A 22364-nucleotide genomic window follows, 5' to 3' on the forward strand; every position below is an offset into this window, starting at 1 on the left:
GGTAAATGATTAAACATTCCAGCGTTGATAGGCTTGTATCTCATATTGGTGACTTATTAATTACTTGACCTTTTCCACAGTGCACTTAGGATAGTAAATTATACTCTTCTATTGGGAGTTGGGTGACTTACATGACTCTTTGCAACTTAATCAGGGCTGGGCTCAATATAAGTCACCCAGTGAACATATTGTAGCTAATTGCTTGTTTTTACCATGTGGTGTGACAGTTTTGTGGCAGCTTGGAAAGAAAGCACCAAGAAATATAGATAAAAGAACTTAAGGGAGAGATTTAATTTTCCATGTTTACCTTTGAAATCTTTCATAGCTAAAAACAGAAGGAAAAATTCCAGTGATGTGTGAGATTTTGTTTTTCTACATAAAAGATAGCTAGTGAACTATTTTCAATTAGTAGAAACAAGTCTAGTGCCCTCTTTTCTGTCCCTGCTCTGTTTGATACCTTTTCAATCCTAATATTGTTGACTCTCCCCTTGTCTGAGAAAATCTTGTTTCTTCTGTTAGGTGTTTTCTACCCAAGAATTGAACCACTTTGTTTCTGTTGACTTCTCATTCTTTTCCTAACTATGCATAATTCTCTAATTCAACAAATACATAGTCATTTATTTTTTTACCAAATATATATGGAGTATCACTACGCTTCAGACACTTTCTAGGAGTTTCGGGTGAAGGGGAAAAAAAGGATATAAACAAAATGAATAAAAGAGAATTCCAAGAAGTGATAAGGGATATAAAGCCACTCAATCATTCAACATTCAACAAATGCCTTTAGAGCAATTACTACACATTAGGCATTGTTCTAGATACTGAGAATCCTCTCTCATGGACGTGAATTGAGCCTCCTCAGGGTGAGTAGGATAGGACAAACAGTTGAAGGGAGGAGCCCAGTTAGTAAAATGAAATGACATTTTAGTATGGGTTGATGGGGAAGTGGATTGGGGTGGGGACTGAAGAAAGGGAAAAGAAAGGAGGATCTAAATGAAATTTTGAAAGACAAAATTGACAGGGTATGGTAACTAGCTGAACATGTAGAAAAAAATAGAGTGCTAAGACAAAGCCAATACCAGTGTCTGGATGACTAGGAGAATAGGGAGCCTTCCCACCATTCATTCTGCCCTTCTTAACTTAACCCTGATTAGTTACGTTATTCAGTGATTCTCATTCCCCAGCTACATTGATTGGTTCCGGGATAATCATGTGCCCCACTATCAAGCTGACCAAAGAGAGTGAATCCTAGAACATGGGCAGGATCTATTGGATAAGACTCCTTTTCTCTTGTCTTAGATGTATAAGGAGATGAAGTCTGAAACAGTGGCAGCTGGTTTGCTACTTCAAAGGGAGAGCCTGGAGCTCTGGGAGCTACCTTGTTGCACCTAAGGATAAAGCCAATACCACAGAATGCATAATGTTGAGACTGGGAGGAAGTGAATCTTCAGTGATATAATTTGAGCCCTGGATCAAGCCTCACTTGAAGTTAGCGTACCTCTCAATTTTCAATTATGTGAGCCAATAGATTCTTTGTATTTTTAAGTTTGTTTGAGTTTTCTGTCACTTGCAACTCAAAGAATCCTGACTAATGCATTCCTGGTTAGCATTTAGCATAGTGTTGAGTCCCCAGGAGGCCGGTGAGTATTTGCAATCATAAATGGTTCTGTGACTGGATATATTTTTGTTGACTTTTAAACCACATGTTCAGTGTACACTGACACTGTGCTGTTTCCAAAGGCAATATTGTTTCCACTGTCAAAACTTTTTAGTGACTTATTCATTGATATTAAAGAAAGGAGGGCAAAATAAATCATTTTTATTTGTATGGTACTAGTACAATTTGTTACACAGATACATTGCATAGTGGTGAAGTCTAGGCTTTTAGCATAACCATCACCTGAACAATGTACATTGTACTCATTAAGTAATTTCTCATTCCTGACCCCCTCTCACCCTTCTGAGTCTCCAATGTCTATTATTCCATATGCCATGTCCATGTGCGCACATTGTTTAGCTCTGAGTTATAAGTGAGAGCATGCAGTATTTGACTGTTTCTGAGTTTTTCACATAAGACAATGGCTTCCAGTTCCATACATGTTGCTGCAAAAGAATTGACTTCATTTTTTATGGCTGAATAATATTCCACTGTGTGTGTGTATACATATGTATGTATAGATACCACACAAAATGAATCTTTAGACAGAGGTTTACAGGACAGGCACCAGAAGAAATGGGGAAGGAAACACATTTGTAGTCAGGTCCTCTTCTGCTCCCTGGAGTGCTCTTTTGCATTTCTTATGTCTTCTCCAACCTAGTGATGAGATCAGCCCTGGATCCTTGTTTCCAGAGAGCTTATTCAGCAGCCAGTGTTAGGACAGTGGTTCTTAATTTTTAGGTGTACTAGACTTACTTGTGGAGCTCATAAAAATACACATCCTTGCAACATATTCCAGGAGATTCAGGTTCAGTATGTCTTGGGTGGGGCCCAGAAATCAACATTTTTAACATTTTTCATAAGCTTCCAGGTGATTCTGATGCAGTTATCACTTGGAGAAACACCATTGTCTTAGGATGGATTCCCCAAAAGCTGGTCCTGATAGGGTATTCATGAGCAAGTGATTTAGTAAGGAAGTGCTTTCAGGAGAAACTTCGTCGTTAATGAGAGAAGTAGGAAAGGGAACCAAACAACGGTCAGATTTCAGGCAAAGTCCTGGGAAGGGTAGCTTCAGCCTGATCCCACAGAGGACCTCTGGAGTGTAAGTAACCCCTCAGAGTTGTCCCCTCTTCCCCAGTCAAGGCTTTCATATTCTTGCGCTATGGGACATTGGCTAACAGCTAATCACTGGATAGGGGAAACCTAAACTCCCAGGCACTTCCACGTGGGCAAATGATTCCAGTAGCTTCCAGAAAGTCCTCTGGAGTCACAGGCATGGGCTTTGGAAGCAAAAATACACTGAAGTCAAGCCACACAGAAATGGCAAAGGGGATCCGAGGGAATTTGAATGGAGCACCTACAGTGTCTGCTGAAACCATTTAAAGGATTTCATATTTACTATAGGAGTATCTGGATTTTTAAAAGTAACTAAGGGAGAGAACAACATGCACCCAATGCAAAGGGGATAATTACTTAAAAGTAGAATTCTGTTCATGCATGGGGTTTTCAAGGAACTCAGTCTACACATAAGACTCTAGTACCACTGAAATCTGCAATCTTTCAGTGAGTGAACTCTTTAAAATGGCAATTGATCCCTCTCAGTATCTGGCCCCTGCCTATTTCTCTGACTCCCTCTTGCCTCTTTCTTCTTATAGGCTATGATCTAGCCATGACTTACTTCTCCAAAAGAGCATGTTCTTCTTCTAGAAGAGCATATTCTTGCTCACCTTCAAGACTTCACAAATGTTGTTTTCTCTACCGAGAATCAACTGGCCCCTACTCATTTGCCTGATTAATTTCTATACTTTCTTTAGTCTTGGTCTAAACATTTTTTCAATTGAGCCTTCTCCAAACCCATAAATCCTCTCAGTATTTGCTCCTGTACTTCCCAAACCCTAACAAACATCACTCTTCAATGTAATTGCTTGCCAACAACTTGTTTTCTTTTAGAATGAAGTCCAGACAGGGCAGGGACCATTTTCAGCTATAGCCCCCATGACTAAACAGACATTCATTGAATAAATATAAAATCATTTGCAAAATGTTATCAGAGTATAAGTCTAATATATCTAGCTCTTTCTGGGGGGGGGTGTCTTTCATTTTAGCTTAGAACATCCTGTTTATATCATGAGGCAATAACTACTCCAGTTGAGAACAGTGTCATTCTTAATTTTATTCATTAATTCAGTAATAATTTATATCCTTAAACAATCACACTACAGAGTAAGGCTGAACTGTAAATTGCCTAAATTAGCCCTGTGCCACACTGACCTCTGTGTGTGGCCCTCATGCTAATATTTCTCTGGTGTGTGTGTTTCCCTTGTATATCTGTGTCAAGCTGAAATGATGTGGGAGCCTGACAACCTGAGAATGTCTAATGCAGTTGTGAGGAAAGTCCAAGACCTCAAAGTCACTGAAAATTTGCACTGACAGCTGAGAATCAAATTTGTTTAGCAGCAACTTCATCCTCGTGGGGTTTTAGATGTTTCTGAATTTTTTAAAGGCCCATCAGTTATATACTAGAGGTATATCTACATTATGATGAAGATGTAGAACTGTTTTATTGGTAATTTTCCTAGTATTAGAAATCAGCCAAACGCGGTAGCTCAGCACTTTGGGAGGCCAAGGAGGGAGGATCACTTGAGGTCAGGAGTTTGAGACCAGCCTGGCCAACATGGTGAAACCCCACCTCTACTAAAAACACAAAAATTAGCCGGGCATGGTGGCGAGCACCTGTAATCCCAGCTACTCGGGAGGCTAAGGCAGGAGAATCGCTTGAACCCAGGAGGTGGAGGTTGCAGTGAGCCAAGATCGTGCCACCGCACTCCAGCCTGCTGCTGAAGCCCATTTTCCCCCTACTTCTCCCTTGTCCACCTCCCAAGAGGAGGCAAGAGAAGACAAATACCCATGTCCCCAGCTTCCCTTGCAGGTAAGTGTTGCTGTGTGTGACTCTGTCCTGGCCTATGAGATGGAAAAAAGATATTTTCTTTCCTTCATAAATGAGAGAGGGAGCAGAAAGGCCTCTCCTGTCATTACTGCCCTCCTGCTTCCTGCCTTTAATGTCTGAAATTGTGGCAGCCATCTCATGATAAGACAAGCCTGAGAATGAGATGCTAACATTACAAGGATGGCAGAGTGGAACAAATAAACCTAGGTCACTGATGACGCAGTTGAATAGCTGATCAATGTTAGTAACCACACATCTCCAGGCTCCTTGCTACATGGAAAAGAGCACCCGGCCCCCTTGCATTTGTTTAAACCACTGTTAGTTGAATATTCAGTTACTGACATCTGAACACAATCTAATAGATGCGCTTACTTGAACACTTTCTTTGTGGAAATGAAACAGAACTAAATTATTGACACCTGACCCACTAATACATGGGCTTATTTGTTGGAACAGTATTGAATTTTTGGAAGACACCCAGAGAAAAATTAATTTAAAAGGTTTGGTTATTTTAGTCCCTGAAGCAGAGAGGATCTACCTCTAGTCATTATACATGGTACAACTTCTGAGGGATGTGTACAGCAGAGAGTTTCTGTATGACTAAATATCACGCTGGGAACTGGGAGATGTAAGTTCAGATTAGGAGGAAAAAGTCCTGAGCTTTGTGCCGATTGGCAGACCTCGAACCACTCAAAGCCTGTGACCAGGGAATGCCAATAGCTGATTAAATTAGGGTTATCGCCGTGGCAAGGGCACTGCATGTGTTAGTTTAATTAATCAGAGTCCACCTCTCCAGCTAAGATGGTTACAATCTCACCTCAAGCCCAGAGCTGCTACCCTATGATGGGGGAGAGGGGTGGGATGGCTTTTGGGAGAGCAACCACCACATTTTCCCATCTGTAAGTGAGGGAATTGGACCAGCTGACCTCGGAGGCTCTTTCCAGATCCAAACTAGCTGTGATTCCATGAGCAGAGCGTTACTTACCTTTACAATCGTCTCTTTTTTTTCACCTCCACTTTCTTTTCTGTTTTCCTTTATAATCGTCCTTTTCTGCCTCTGAGCATAGGTCCCTGTGGAAGATAACAAACCCCAAAATGAAGTTGACAAAGCTTGGTATAGCTTAGTCTTGGGCTGGGGAAAAGAAGTGAAGCTGACAAGGCGACTTGAGAGGGTTCCTGGGCACTTCAGGGCAGAATAGAGTGACGCCTTATTCATAGGGCAGGAGCTGGACATGCCAACTTGTGGTGAGTAACTCTTGGACCCTCAAAGGAGGCAACGTTTCTTAAGTTCCGAAGCCCCCTTCTCTAGAGAATGCACAAGCTCTCTGAGAAAGGAGGAAAACCGTGTGCAATTATGCTTGTCCTCTGGTCTGCATGTTTTTTTAAAAAAGGTTTAGTATTCAAATCCTTAGCAGGCAAATCTCTCAGCCTTTTGAGGGAGTGGTCAAGGGTCTGCATGAAACGTTTCTGAAGAGAAAATAGGCTGTGAGTCTCCACATCACCCCCTCCGCTTTGGTATTAATAATTTTTTTGAAAAAATTACCTCACTGAGAAATTTGCCAGACGATTTCTGGAAACTGACTTATGAACTAATTGGGCACTTTTGCTGTGCGGAGGAACAAAGACTCTTGGTCTTCAACTGAGGCATATACCTGTCTGATGGCGTTGGCTCATTCCGCACATGCTCAGTTGAACAGAAATCTTCATTTTGAATGCAACCTAGTACAGCGGCAACACCCAGAACCTCACTCCCTGGCTGCTCCTGTGCCTGCACTCCCTCTAGTTGCATTTTGTTCCTGACAAGTCTAACATTTATAGAAAGTATAGAGAGCAGAGTAGGTGTTGGGAGTTTGGGGGCAATATACAAAGGAGCTTAAAGTCGCAGTTTGTCCCTGCCTTCCTGGTTTCTCTCTAGGTTGTCTCTAGTGAGGGTAAGCGCTGGATAGATATTCGCTGAGTTTGGGCCAGAACGTGGAAGAAGCTGTCTCCATAGATGACCCTGTGCTGCTGCCGCACACCTTCCTAGGCAGTTTTTGTCTAGTCCTTTTATCGGACGACCTACCCTTATCCCCAGCCCTAGTCTTCATTAAGGAATGACAGGGTGGCACTAAAGCATCCGCTGCCAAGCACGGCTTCAGTGACAACCTCTCTCTACCTCTCTTTTAGCCTTCTCATTCATTCGCACCCTTTCCCTGCCTCTTTTCCCAACAAAAAACTGGGAAAGGCTCCCTGCGATTACAAAAGAAGGGGTAACGGCCGGGGAGTTCCGTGCCTCTTGCCGGACAACGAGGGTGCAGCCATGGACCTTTTGTCTCCATCCTCTTTCGCGGCTTGGTCGCGGCTAGGCGCGGAGGCGACGACCCCAACCAGCCCCGCCTCAGCAGCTGCAGCCGACGCGCCCCACTCGCCAACCCTCCGCGCCCTCTAGAATCCCAGCTCCCGCCCTTTCGCCGTGACGCGACCGGCGCCGCGCGCATGCGCCGCTCAGCCCGCTCCCCTTTCCCTGGGCCACCGCCTCCCGACGGGCTGGAGTGGGCGGGGCCTGTGGTTCTGGAAGCGGCGCCGCCGACGGGGGAGGAGGGCGTGTCTGCGCGAGGCGGGTGTGCGGGGCTGGCGAGTCGGTCGGCTGCTGAGGCTGAGGGGCGGAGCAGAAGGCGGCAGTCGCGGCTCCCGCCCGCACAGAGCGCCGGTCCCGCGAAGCCCCCTCCCACTCCTGGGCGGGCGGTGGCGGCTGCAGGAGGAGGAGAAAGAGGAGGGAGCGTCTCTACCACCGCCTCCTGGTCCCCAGCGCCGATCAGCCGCCGCCACCTCCCTCCGCGACGATCCTTCCTCCATGGTCCTGCCGCGGCCCCCTCTGTAGTCCGAGCTGCTCCGCGACGCGACGGAGCCGGTCTCGGACAGAGGGAGCGGTCGCGGCCTCGCAGCCCGCGCGGGCTGACGAGCGGAGAGCGGGACGCCGCGCGGTCCCCGAGGATCCGCACGCCGGGCAGCGCGGCCCGAGCAGCGCGAGGAGCAGCGGGCGGGCGGGCGGCGCCGGGCCCGGGCCGCCCTCGCTCCCGCGCCCCGGCCCCGCCGCCCGCCGCGGGGCGGTAGCCCGCAGAGGAAGGCGCCGCAGTCTCTGGGCCTCGCGGCCCCACTCGAGCGTCCTCGGCGCCGAGGGCTCGCGGGTCCTGAGGGGAGGAGGCGAGCCCGGGGCTGGGCACTGAGCTCTTGGGCGCCCCCACCCCCGTTTTCGAAGCCCTCCACGCTGCGGCCGCTATCCCCTCCGGACCATGGCCGACGACGACGTGCTGTTCGAGGATGTGTACGAGCTGTGCGAGGTGATCGGCAAGTGAGTCTCCACGCAAGGGAGCGGGAGTGTGGAAAAATGCATTTCAGTGCTACCCCGGTCTTCCCGCACCCGCTCTGGGCCTGCCCCCTGCCCTCCCTCCCCTCTTCCCCTCTCGTCCTCCTCATCCTGGAGTATTTATAGACGTGTACCTGGAGTTCCTGCCAGGCGGGGCCTTGGGGTTCTCAGCGATCCATTGAGGCCAACGAGCCTAGGTTAGCCACCCACTAAGGCGTGGGGCCAGCTGCCTGCATTTTATCTGACGGTTGCACAGGGACGTGGCACAACCGATTTTATAGTTGCTTCAGTTAGGGTTATTGTTACCTTGCATGTACCATAGACCATTTTTGAAAAGAGCAGCTTGCATTTCCTTTGCTTGTGTGGAGAGAGAGAGAGATAGTCCAAGGTTTTAGTTGTGGGGTGTGTGTCTATTGTGCAGGATATTAGACAGATGCCTTTGTGTACACCCCATGCCCGGATTGGAAGGGGTCATTTAAGACGGGGTGCCTTCAGTTTCAGCAAATTCCCCCCTGGTGTACACGAACGTGGAAAGAGTTGGGGGCCTTCGAATTTTTAATGCCTTGTTATGCAATGACTGTTCAATCAGTGCTCGAGGCTCCCCTAGACTGTTGATGGGATGGTGGTTAGCATGGTAGAGCCGTCTGCTTTGAGTCACCGGGCTGGTCTAGAATATAGAACTGACAGTCCAAATGCTCATCCTTTCATCTGTGTTGTATAATTACGCTAGGGAAAAGCAGGGAATCAGATTAATCACAGTGCTGATTGAGAATTAAATCTGCAGTTCCTCATCTAATTGTCCATTCCTTAAATCTATTTTGAATAGTTTCCTTTTCATTCTTGTCAAACAGTATTCCAAGTGCACAATCCTGCTAATTTGCTTGTGAAGGAAATGCTGGCAATCTGAACTTGATTTCCTAACACAGCGTGTATTCCGTGGCTTAATAAGGATCACTAGAGCTACCATTGAAATATTTTTTTTTTTGGAAGCAGTGCTTTATTGTCTATTTTTAAGGTCCACAGTTGGGAAATGAAACCAAGACCTTAGAGCAGTTGGCGCTATCTCTTTTAAGTTGTCTGCAGTACTCAATTTCAATTTGAGTGCTAATTTGTTTCCTTTTCTTTCCATATTGAGGTATTACAGTGTTGCCTCTCATGGTGAAATTGTGGATAGAGCTTGCTACACACTTTACTCAGACACAATTGATATGAGGACATGTTACTCCTTGCCCTATTGTTACATGATCAGCCAGACTGTTAAAAGAAAAGTATCCAAATGTGTCCTGTTAAAGTGGTTGTGGAAGTGTTTTGGAACAGCACTGTCCAAAACCTGTATTATGAGCCACATTTGTAATTTAAAATTTTCTCGTAGCCACATTTAGTAAAAAGAAATAGGTATAATTAATTTTAATAAAATAATTTTATTTAACTCAGTAGATTGAAACATTTCAATATGTAATCAATATGAAAAAATATTAATGAAATATTTTACATCTTTTATACTAAGTCTTTGAAATCCCACTGTGTATTTTACACTAACAGCACATCTCAATTCTGACACTAAGCTAAATTTTCATCAGAAATTCTTAATCTGTATTTAAGTTTCATAAAATGTGCATTTGCAAAAGTAGATTCACATACCCAAGTGGTTCCGAGCATATATAAAAGTTTTCCAATAACCCAATCAAGTACCTTTTTCTAAATTTAAATTTTAATTAATGAAAATTAAATAAAATTCAAAATTCCGTTTCCCAGTCTGACCAGCCACGTTTCAGGTGCTCAGTACCCACATGTGAATAGCACAGTTTTGGGGAGAAAAATGTCTCAGAAATCTCCTTGGTTTCCTTATTCTTAAGAGCACCCAGTGAAGGTAAATTAGGTGTTTTCCAAAAGCCTCCAAATGACTGTATGTGTGGGTGAATGATGTTTGTTGCATCTTAGTTATAGCTGATGTAAATAAACTAGCAATTCATAATTGGAAAATGTGAGATTAAAATGTTAATTATATTGTGAAGATGGAAAATAGCCATCACTGAATCAGTTTTGGTAACTAGTTCTGATTCCTTAAGGTCGGGAAGGATGATGATGTGATCTCTTTGGATATCAAACAGAAATGGTCATCATCACATTAACAGTCAGTATTCCACTGATTTGTAATTGATAGAATATTTTCAGTAAACACCCCTGGGAGAAGAAAATTCATCTTTTCTGGCTGTTTCAGAGCTGCATAAAGAGGGGCAGCAAGCTAATTTTGAGGTGATAGGTACTCTATGGCTATCTTAACTATTATGAACTGTGAAATCTCATTCATATCCTACAAAATCTGGCTCGGTCAGTGCCAATTATAAAATGCCATTACATGAAATAATGAATTCAAGCTAGTCTTATTGTTAAAGAATGTAATAATAGTGTTCCTCAACCTGAGTAGAGGTTGAAGGTTTCTCTGGTAAATTGTCTTAGTATATATTGATATGGAAATTGAAATTAGCTTGAGATTTTCTTGCAGGGACCTTGACAGCATACATTTTTAACTTAGAATTTCTTCACCTCTGAATTTGAACAGAAAAGACTTGAAGATGTTCGCATGTACTGAAAACCTTTTTATTGATTTCAATCCAAGTTCTGTGGAATTTTGATTTTCTTTTATAGCAAATTAGTATCACAAATTGTTTTTCGCCACTAGATCTTAATAGGTTTAAATTTTTACTAAGGTACTTTAAAATAGATTTCACTTTTCAAGACTAATTGACCACCCACTCACTCCTCTACCTACCCAACCACCTATTCGTTTACCCACTGTGTACTTGGCCTTACTTGATGGCATAAATGAAAGTTCTCATTTAATTTAGACCTTTCAATGTGTTTTTTTTCCCTTGGTTGAGAAAGACAACTTACAGAGTTAATGAGGTTTTGAAATATAAGATCATTATTTGGAATATGTTTTCTTTCCAGTGACTGCAGCCTTTACCCTTGTTAACACTATCTTTGAGGGAACATGTGCCTGATTCTTTACAAATGTTGGAAGGATGCCATTTCCCTTTTTAAGAATTAAAACTCTTTTCCCTGTGTTTCTCATTTTTGAAAATCTTGCAGAAACTCCTTTGAATGCCTGTTGTTTCTGTAACATTTTCTATGTAACTATCTTTCAGATGATTGAAACAAATCTCCAATAATAGGACCTTATCATAGTCCCAAAACTTCTTGTTTTAGCAAATAAAATGTAGCAATTACTGGAAAAGAAAGGCATTATGCAAATACAGGTTAACGACTAATTTTTATGTCATGATCATTATACTGTATCTTTTACAATTATAAGTGTACAACTAGTAATACTACATGAAGGAAATTTAAGACAATTCATCCAAATTAAAACATAGAAAAATGCCTACTTTCTTGGTACAGCAGTGTCTGTCAAAGATAATGTACACCATTCATACCGTTTTTACCTTGTGTTGGCTGAATATTTGCCCTGGTATTTAGTAACCTGTAGCTTCTGATTTTCCTGCTCTGGTAGGACATATACTAAAATTGGAATGATGCAGCATGACCCTTGCTCAAGGATGACATGCAACTTTGTGAGGCATTTGCTTACACCTCGAGAGCACTTATATTTAATTACAGTTACTTATTTATGGATCTCTCTAGTTCACTAATAAGGAGCTTCTTGAGGGCAGGGAATGTTTCTTACACACCTTTCTCCATTAACACAGTGCCTGCAATGTAACAGCCTTTCGTTAGCTGTGAAATGAGTTGAGTAGTTTTAATAAAATCTCATTAAAAGGCAAAAAAGCATGTTTATCAACCTCAGAGCAATTATTGTCTCGAGAGTCTGTATTAGTTTAAAGTAGTGGTTCTCCACTTGGCTGCATATTAGAATCATCAGGGGAGCTTTTAAAAAAGATCAGTGCCAGAGTCCTGTGTCAAAGCAGTGAAATCGGAGTTTCTGGGAGTGGGTCGTGGTCACTGGTATTTTTTAAAGCTCTCTATGTGATTCTCATGTGCAGCTATGATGGGGAGTCATTGGCTTAAACCTTAGATTATGTATGTAATATTTTGGGACTGGCTTTTCAGAGGCTTGCAATTTTTACAAAGTAGAATAAACTCTTTTTGGAAGGTATTGAAGCTAAATGGCCAAAACGTGGATTTTTGTCTTCTATGCACCTGTGTTTCTCAGCCTTATTGTGTGAGAATTTAGTTTTAGCTTGTGTTTGGCTTTGATTTCTTGGGCCTTTTAAGATCCACATTGATTTATGACACTCATCTAATGCCAACATGGCGATTGTCTGATGTTTGGAACAACACAGAACAAGGATTGCTTCAATAACAGTTGATGATGGTTTTCCACTCTAATGGCTTGATTTAATATTAAGAAATTTATCAGTTTAGTATGGATTTTGTTTGTACATACACTCTATTAAAAGAGTACAGTTAAGTTGCTGGTCTGCTTTAAATTACATACTTGTGATTCCGGTAATGCTGTTAGCCAGAGAATTGAGTTAATGCAGTCTTTATGTAAATACTGGATTAATAATATGTAAAGTATATAATTCAGCATACAGATAAATTCAGCTTTACTGATTTTTACTAATTACTATGGCTTTCACATGTATTGATTCACGCAGTGATTTGGGTTTCTAGTACCGTAGGGAGAATGTCACATCGTGTTGAAAAAATCTTTCCTGGAAATTTTAACTAGGCATTGTTGGTAAACTAGTTTTTAATGTTAGGAAAAGATCAAGTGTTTGCCTGAAGGAACCAAGAATTTTCCAGAAACGAGTAGATATTCCAAAAATACCAGTGATCGTGAAAGAAGTGCATGATCACAGTGACAGCCAAGTAACAAGGTAAAAGAAATGATCAGCAACTAAATTGTTGGTAGCCCAGAAAGAATGCAAGCCATGGGAGTTAAGCGGTACTTCTACAGAGGAAAAACTGAACACAGGGTGTGTATCCTACAGCTATCAGGCCTCATTGATAGTAGGGAAGCAATATTGATTCCTGATGACAGAATTTGATTCTGGGACCATTTGGAGGGGGAACAGAGCTACTCCGTTGCTTTTCTGCATGTGTACAACCTTCTCAAGTCTCTTCATGTCTGCTTTTTACAGATTGCTTTAGGGCGTGTTGTTTGAAGTTGTCTTCATAAATACTTCCTGTGGACTCCCTTAATTTTTATGACTGTAACATGCTTCTATGTACTTGACATATGCAGTTCAGCTCCCTCCATTTTTTCCTTGTATCTGCAATGGTTTCACCTGATGAACTACATCTCAAATGTCACTAAATTGTGTTCCTGGATATTTCCTTTAAACTGAAAATTCTTCTGTTGCCAGCTGTAGTTCTACTCAATCAATTAAAGAAGCAGGTATACCTTGCTTCTTCAGATTATTCTTGAATTATTACATTTTTGTAAATGTTTTCACATTTTAAATGTGGTAGGAGCATTGCATTTAAAGGAACTTTGACATAAGGTTGTTTAAAAAACTTTTATAACTTAAAGCTTACTTTATAAAGGGAATTGACATTTATCCCTCTAATGTTAGGCATTTTGCATGTATTATGGTACCCATTTTACAGAGAACACTGAAATTCAGAGGGGGTGTTCAGTAGTTCACCCAAGATCACATGGATTCCAACATGGTTTCACAGTCTATTCATTTCATGCTGCATTCTGCTGCTAATTCAAGTTGTGAAAATACTGCATTGGGTTTTCTTAAAGACACATATCTTCGTTTTTAGAGTTTCTATACTGCAAATTTTAGTTGTTTGACTTTCTGGTTAAATTTCTTACCTCTTCAGTAGAGGTTCCATATACTATTCATTCTTTCATCTGTTTTTTTTTTTATTATTTTTGTCTTTCTCTTTAATGAAACATCACCATTTGTTACCAAACTAACTGGTAAATCTATGTATTGTTTAGCAATGGAAATATAGACTCTTGGCCATCTGTCCAAAATATAATTTGGTTTGGAACTTTCTCTAACCTTTTTACTCTGCAAGTTTTTTCTTCCATTTCCCCGCCCCAATAGACAGGATAGTTAATTACTCCTGACTTGCCAAACCAGAAGTAATAAGGTTTCAGAGGTAGATGTTTGTTGGGAGTGGGGTGGAGTGGTTTCCACAGGGTAGTTATTCCTGTATCCTGTGATAAAAATACGGAAATTGTTCTCTCTCATTCTGAAAACCATGTAGTGAGCTGCATCTGCTGAGTCTGTGAGCTTCTAGCTGTTCGCCAGCACTGTATACCTTAAATAATCTAAGACACCAAGTTAGTACTGCAGAGCAGGTACCTGACCACAGCTGACAAGCTGATGGGATGTGCTGTTCTTATATTTTTGGTTTTATTTTGTAGTGGCAACTGACAGTGAAGATTCTAGAACCACCAAATATGGCTCTGGATTTATGCTATAGGATTTAAGATGCTACAGAACTTGCTCTCCTTTCTTTCTATCCTGGGGCCACTATGGTATTGGTTGTAGAGCCCAAGTCAGTATAGGGTCTCTGACTTCTACCCTGGGAAAATTTTATTTTGAAGCTAGTTTGTTTTGAAGTTAATGTGTATTTCCAACATTGAGATTTAATAATTTTATGTTACTTTTCTTTATTAATTAACTAGTTTTCATACAGTAAATTATACAAGTAATGATGCACATAGTGAATTTTATTTTATTTTATTTTATTTTTTTGAGATGGAGTCTCACTCTGTCTCCCAGGCTGGAGGGCAGTGACACAATCTTGGCTCACTGCAGTGTCTGCCTCCCAGGTTCAAGCGATTCTCCTGCCTCAGCCTCCTGACTAGCTGGGACTACAAGCATGCACCACCGTGCCTGGCTAATTTTTGTATTTGTACTAGAGATGGGATTTTGCCAGTCAGGTCTCGAGCTCCTGACCTCAGGTGATCCACCTGACTTGGTCTCCCAAAGTGCTGGGATTACAGGTGTGAGCCACAGTGCCTGGCTGTAAATTTTATAATATGGATGATACAATGATAAGAAGTGAGTCTGTCTCCATTTTCCTACCATCCATATCCCCATTCTCTAGAGGTAACCATTGTTGAGTGTCTTCTACATCTTTCTGGAGGCTTTTTGTTTAAAAATGAGATCACATTTGTATACTATGCCGAAGTATTTATTTTTCATTAATAATAGTAGATATCTGACGATCTTGTCATATCCGTCTATGTATCTGTCTGTCTCTATCTCCTCTTTAACTGCTGTCCAGTATTCTGTCATATGGATTGTTACTTTGGCTTTGGATTGAGTGCAAGCCATTTGTAATTGTACGTTGCTGGAAATACTGAACTGGAATTTGGGTGAGAGGTATGGAATGGCAGTGAAAATTTGGGAGTCATCTGTGTGGAAGTAAAAACTGAGTGAACGAGTTCTTGGGGGTTGACTGCACTAGGGCTCATGGTTTGGAGTATAACTCATAGAGTTAGAAGAGTCAGGATAAGGGACTGCACAAAAGTTTAAAAGTGGGGAGGAGGGTCAATAATGTAAAATGCCAATATACTCTGAGGACTAAGAACAGGCGTGGCTGTAATGGAGAGACAATTTAAAGCACTTATCAAAATGAATATCATGTTTAATATTCAATTCATGATGTGTCTGAAAAGCTAGGTCTGGCTTCTTTTCTGTGTGTGCTAGTAATTTTATACTATCTCTCTGTAAATCTATCTCAGAACCAACATATTTAGGAGAAAAACAAAGTAGATTTCTTTTTCACTGTAATTGTGTTTTGCAGATTTCTGATGGCAGGCTTTTAGGTAAAATCGTTTGGTTTTCCTTAGATTATGTCCTTTTCATTCCCAAACTTGTGCGTGACTGTCAAACAGAAGGCTTTCATGAAGTGACAAAGTAAATTTTAGATACTTCACATTTACTTTAAGTTCTTGGCATTTGTCAAACCATTGTTACTGTCTTATATCTTTCTACTATAGGAAACTGAATTATTTCTTGCCTTGAGGGTTTTTGTCCACGTTGGATGAGTGTAGTACTCTCCTCTCCTTTCACATTCCTCCTCCCATCACCTCCTAACTAAATTTGTTCATTGGCTATTTTTGGTTGTCCACATCCATTCACAATAAGAAATGATTGCTTCATTGTACTTAAGCCAGTTTTTTGGCATCTAAGTGCATGTTATTTCATTCAGCTTCTTGTATTCTATTTATTACTGGGCTGTTGTACATTGTTTTCTCCCCAATCTTTGTGATTTCTTTTAATACACTTTTTTATTCCTTTCTGCTTTGTAATCATTGTTTTGAGTATTTGCATCATTTGCAGGTAAGAATGAGAATTGTTCTTTCTCTCATGTAGTTTAATAATATCCAAAATATACTATGTTGAGTCTGTATTTCAGGCTTCTAATCCTGAAGTTAGAGTATTTTGGTATATTTAGATCTAGGATAGAAGTACACTGTATTACTATTCAATTACATGCAGATTTTAATGGTTTTTTTTTTTTTTGAGACGGAGTCTCGAACTGTCACCCAGGCAGTAGTGCAGTGGCGTGATCTCGGCTCACTGCAATCTTCACTTTCTGGGTTCAAGCAATTCTCCTGCCTCAGCCTCCCTAGTAGCTGGGACTACAGGCATGCGCCACCACACCCAGCTAACTTTTTTGTATTTTTAGTAATGATGGGGTTTTACCATGTTGGCCAGGATGATCTCAATCTCCTGACCTTGTGATCCGCCTACCTCAGCCTCCCAAAGTGCTGGGATTACAGGCATGAGCCACCGCGCCTGGTCTTAATGTTTTCTTAAATTAAAGGATGGTGATATTCATTCAGTTACAGAGGTCTCTCTCTAGTCCTTCCATGGTGTGCAGATTACCATTATACTACTGCTACTTCATAGACTTTAATTTGTGTTTTTAGAAAACATCATCGTTTCTCGGCCTTTTTTCTTACCCTTGGTATGTGATTTCCCCTAAACATATGGATTGCCGTGGCTCTGTGGCTTGTTAGGCAGCCCCCTTCCGATCTGGTAACCTTTGGGCACAGTGTGGCTATTTTCTCCTTATCTATAAAAGGAACGATAGCTGCTTCACAAACCATTTGCATGGATTAGTGGATTGTAAAGTGCAGCATAAGTATTTTTAATTTCTAGAATGTCTCTGAGATACTCAAATTACTTTTGGCAGTTATGTACGTAAGTTTCAAAAATTTCCAAATGTGCACATTCTCAGTGCTAAACACAGGCTCTATTACATAAATAATATGGTGAAATGAACATTCTTTTCTACCATGTGTGTAAAATTGTTAGTGGTGCTAACTTTTATTCATTGTTCATTTATGCATTCATTTCTATCTATGAGGCCCTAGGCAAGGTAGTTAATCTCTCTGAACCTCAGTTTCTTTATCTGTAAAATGTGGTTAATGGTATATACCTTGTAAGGTTGCTATGAGGATTGAATAGCATGATCTATGTAAAATGCCTAAAGGTTATTATTTTAATTGCTATTGTCATTATTATTCCCCAAACACTTGAGTTCTCTGGCCTCAAAGAGCTCAAATGATTTGTTCACACACTCATGCACATATCCTCTGCATAACTTGGTAACTGACAGACATATAGTAAAACATTTGATCGGCAGTTGTTGAGTGAGTGAGTATGTTAACTGAGAAATCCAGCGACTATGTGACCACCTAGTATGAGAAGGAAGTTGGGGAAATCTTTACAGAGGAGGTGAGGCATGAATGATTTGTTGGTCTTCTCCTTGGGTAACTCATGTTATCTTTGTAGGCCTGTTTCCTCATTTATAAAACAGAGTAGAGGAATACAGGTAGGGAAAACTGAATTTTAATAAAGTTATATATTAAGAAAAGTATAACTTTCTTAAATCATACACACACACACACACACACACACACACACACAAATTACTTGTAAGAGAGAGGGAGGGAGAGGGAGGGAAAGAGGGTCTCACTGTGTTGCCCAGGCTGGTCTTAAACTCCTAGCCTCAAGAAATCCTCCCACTTCAGCCTCCCAAAGCACTGGGATTACAGGCGTGAACCACTGCACCCAGCCTAAAGACATAAAGATATATATATTTAAGAGTGGGGTGTGTGTGTGTGTGTGCGTGTGTTGGGGATGGAGTTTCACTCTTGTTGCCCAGGCTGGAGTGCAATGGTGCAATCTCAGCTCACTACAACCTCCGCCTCCCGGGTTCAAGTGATTCTCCTGCCTCAGCCTCCTGAGTAGCTGGGATTACAGGCACGCATCACAATGCTTGGTTAATTTTTTGTGTTTTTAGTAGACACGGGATTTTACCATGTTAGTTAGGCTGGTCTCAAACTCCTGACCTCAGGTGATCCACCCACTTTGGCCTCCCGTGGTGGCTCATGCCTGTAGTCCCAACACTTTGGGAGGCTGAAGCGGGTGGATCACTTGAGGTCAGGAGTTCGAGACCAGCCTGACTAACATGGTGAAACCCTGTCTCTACTAAAAATACAAAAATTAGCCAGGCATGGTGGCACATGCCTGTAATCCCAGCTACTTGGGAGGCAGAGGCAGGAGAATTGCTTGAACCCAGGAAGCAGAGGTTACGGTGAGCCGAGATTGCGCCACTGCACTCTAGCTGGGGCAACAAGAGCGAAACTCCATCTCAAAAAAAATAAATAAAAAAAGAACAAAAAAAAACTGTCCAGTGAGGTGTTTTTTTGTTCCAGCCAGGCAACAGAGCAAGACGCTGTCTTAAAAAAATGCTTTTAAAACTGTCATTGTTCTTACTGTTCAACTGCCACTTATGAGTGAGAACATGCGGTGTTTGATTTTCTGTTCCTGTGTTAGTTTGCTGAGAATGATGGTTTCCAGCTTCATCCATGAGAACATATAGGCACAGGGAGGGGAACATCACACACCAGACCCTGTCGGGGGTTGGGGGACAAGGGAAAGGATAGCATTAGGAGAAAAAACTAAAGTAGATGACAGGTTGATGGATGCAGCAAACCACCATGGCACATGTATACCTATGTAACAAACCTGCACTTTCTACATATGTATCCTAGAACTCAAAGTACAACTTTAAAAAAGTTTAAAAAAGTCATTGTCTCTTACATACATAGAAAAGGTAGTATTGAGTTATAGATTTTTATAATTTGTTTGTGAGTCTGTTCTAGATTATAATTCTGTAGTATTGTGAAAAGCTCCCAAGATTGTTGAAAGAAGGAATTTTTTTAACTTCTCATGTTTGCATTTGGACAATTGACAGATTAGTTAATTGTTCATAATGTGAAATTTCAAGACTGAAAAAAAGGAAAATCCCAGAATATATATTTCAGAAACACTCATATATAGGATTTATGAATATTATAGTGTTCTTTTATATAACTTCCCCAAATTTTATTATGACAGCAATTTCTACATCTTAACAGTGAGCAAAATGAGGTGGAAAGATTCTGAAGTTGTAGTCTGACACGACTGGGCACTGAATCTAAATAATGTAAATCCACAGAACAGCATTTCATCTACTAGTTTGTATTACATCGTCAGGTGTAAGAATGATCATGTTGAAATTGAGTGGTTGGTCTATTTAGACCACTTCTATGGAAATACTGCTTAGGTTGGTTTCAGAAATCCTTGGACAGTATTATTTATATTGCATTATTTAGGTTAGAAATTTTTGCTGACTTCTATCTGAGTTATTAGTTCAAAAGCAGAATCATCAGCCTTTATTTATATAGAATCTCTGCTGGTCCTCATCTTAGGCTTAATATCTTCTTAACTGGGTTTTTGTTCCAGCAGTATAGTGTGGCATTAAATTTGAGATTATCTTTTTAATAAATAATTTTTTTAAATTTTGTCAGTTGTAGAATAATTAGATACTTGTAAAACAAGCAAGAAGCTGTTTTCACTGAGGACTTTCTTTAATTACATTTCATATAAATTTAAAAGAACTGTTACTAGAATATTAAACTCACAGGTTAAAATGAGAATGTATCTCACATAATCAACATGCATAACATTTTTAAAAGCATGCTAATGATGGAAAAAACCTTTACCAACCGTACATGTTGTAGGCAGTGCTTTAAAAAAACCCCAGAAAACATTTTGCTCTTATGGATGTAAAAGTAATCTGCGTAAATATGTATTCAAATGAAAATATCTATTCATTATCATCATTGCAGACAGTGTAGGTAACTGAAGAGGGAGCATTCTAAGCTTGCTGCTCTACTTTTTGGATTATCTACATTAATATTTCTCCCATTGCTGAGTATTTCTGTTATACTGCTGGATCACCACAGTTTCATAATCTATGACCCACTTGCTGTAATGGTAGAGTGGGCTATAAATTGCCATCTGATTAAAGTTCAGGCTTCTTAGTTAGCCTTGCCTGGGTGGCTTCAGAATTAGGCCCATAAATATGAATATGGACTTTTGAAGATCTTACTAGAACAATATTTTTCCCCCGTGAAGACACATTCATAAACATGGTCTTAAAAAGATATGTATAAGTTGAATTTGAAAAATGCAATTTAAAAGTTACTTTCTTTTTTCTAAAAGGGATTTTAAGGAAAAATTTTAAATAATTTGTGTGATATCACCAGTTAATTTTTTTTCAGTTTCTTCATCTTGTAAAAGGATAGTAATGGCTATATTATCTACCTCATGAGATTCTTAGGCACATAAAATTATACAATTCTTAAGTCTTAAACTATCTTACATATTATTTCAATTTTATTGTAAGAAAACACTTTTTTTTTTTGAGAAGAAGTCTCACTCTGTTGCCCAGACTGGAGTGCAATAGCGCGATCTCGGCTCACTGCAACCTCCGCCTCCTGGGTTCAAGTGATTCTCCCGCCTCAGCCTCCTGAGTAGCCAGGACTACAGACGTGCACTACCATGCCCAGCTTATTTTTGTATTTTTAGTAGAGATGGGGTTTCGCCATGTTGGCCAGGCTTATCTCAAACTCCTGACCTTAGGCGATTTGTGCACCTTGGCCTCCCAAAGTACTGGGATTACAGGCATGAACCACCCTGCCTGGCCTGAACTAAAACACTTCTAATGGACTTGTACTTTGGCCGGGGGTGGTGGTTTACACCTGTAATCCCAGCACTTTGTGAGGCCAAGGCGGTTGGGTCACTTGAGGCCAGGAGTTCGAGACTAGCCCAGGCAACATGGTGAAGCCCAGTCTTTACTAAAAATGTCCAAAAATTAGTTGCGCATGGTGGCATGTGCCTGTAATCCCAGCTACTTGGGAGGCTGAGGTAGTAGAATAGCGTGAACTCGGGAGGCGGAGTTTACAGAGAGCTGAGATCATGCTACTGTATTCCAGCCTGGGTAATAGAGCGAGACTCTGTCTCAAACAAAAACAAAAACATGGGCTTCGTTGACTTTTCCTTGATTTTGTAAAAATCATTTACCTTTGTCTTTAAAACTGATTTTATTTTCTTGTTTGATTTATAGCCATTAATACTTCTCAGCTCCTTATAGGGCTTAGAACATGTTAGGTAAAAATATTGAATAAAGAAATTTGAGAATGAGTTGGGTTTATTTCTCTCATGGGGCATAATAAATTTACACTGAAGTCAAAGTAAAGAAAGACTTGAGTATTTTGCTTTTCCCAGCATCTTTTTACAATCCTTAATTTTGTTGGAGCTTTGATGTTTGGAACTTACTACAAGTGACAAATGTTTGTGGCCAATCAGATGGAATGTCCTGTTCCGTCTGATACTGAATATCCTATTTAGTTAGTGAAGTTTAGATCTGTGGTTTTCAAAGTGTGGGTCTTCTCACCAGTAGCAGCATCTGGAAACTTGTTAGAAATGCAGATTCTTGGGCCTTACCCTGGCCCTACAGGATCAGAATCCCCGGGGTTGGGGTTCAGCTATTTTTGTTGTAACAAGCCCTCTGAGGGAATTCTGAGGCACACTAAAAATTGAGAACCACCAACTTAGAACTCTAGAACAGGGGTCAGTAAACTATGGTCCATGGGCCAAATCATCCTACTGCCTGTTTTTATAAATAGTTATTTGGAACACAGCCACCGTCATTTATTTAAGTATCATCTGTAGTTGTTTTCATGCTATAGGGCAGAGTTGAGTAGTTGTGACAGAGGTCAAATGATCCACACAGCCTCAACTATTTATCTGACCCTTTACATAAAAGCTTGCCAATCCCTACTCAAGATGAAGCCTTGGTGCTGTTTTTTTGCCTGTAATTCTGAACTGCAAACAGCTAAAATCATTAGGTAAACACTTGTGTTTCCCTTTACACCTGACCCTCCTATTTCTACAGACCCATTCTTCTCTGTTATCAAATTATTAATTCGGTGACTAGAGACTTGTAAATGAAAATAATGTACTACTCTGCCCTTTCCTTTTCTGTTAATGGTAGTAGCCTGCTTAACAATTCTGTGACCTTTTCTCACTGATTTTGTGCTGGTGTGTCCTTGGTTTTTCTGTACTCTAGTG

At 40.8% G+C, this 22364-nt stretch overlaps 1 protein-coding gene and 1 long non-coding RNA gene across 14 annotated transcripts in view; one reads left to right on the forward strand and one right to left on the reverse strand.

The window, feature by feature from the left end:
* Positions 1–1799: 1799 nt before the first annotated feature.
* LOC135269951 (uncharacterized) lies at positions 1800–6910 on the reverse strand. Its single transcript, XR_010338187.1, has 3 exons — positions 6257–6910; positions 5590–5675; positions 1800–2937 (listed from the first exon to the last, which is right to left on the reverse strand). It is a non-coding gene; the product is annotated as an uncharacterized LOC135269951 (long non-coding RNA).
* Positions 6911–7796: 886 nt separating this feature from the next.
* The window catches only part of CASK (calcium/calmodulin dependent serine protein kinase), a 427869-nt gene continuing 413301 nt past the window's right edge, over positions 7797–22364 (forward strand). For 6 of the 13 annotated variants that reach the window (XM_012448141.2, XM_012448142.2, XM_012448153.3 and 3 more), the window contains exon 1: positions 7797–7935. In XM_012448141.2, the coding sequence (XP_012303564.1) occupies positions 7877–7935 (59 nt within the window). In that variant the 5' untranslated portion in view covers positions 7797–7876. The remainder of the gene's footprint in view (positions 7936–22364) is intronic. The other 7 variants (XM_012448148.3, XM_012448149.3, XM_012448145.3 and 4 more) reach the window with 2 other exon arrangements.

Source organism: Aotus nancymaae, unplaced genomic scaffold, assembly GCF_030222135.1.
Source record: "Aotus nancymaae isolate 86718 unplaced genomic scaffold, 86718_ANA_hifiasm-v0.15.2.pri h1tg000058l, whole genome shotgun sequence".
NCBI lineage: Eukaryota > Metazoa > Chordata > Mammalia > Primates > Aotidae > Aotus > Aotus nancymaae.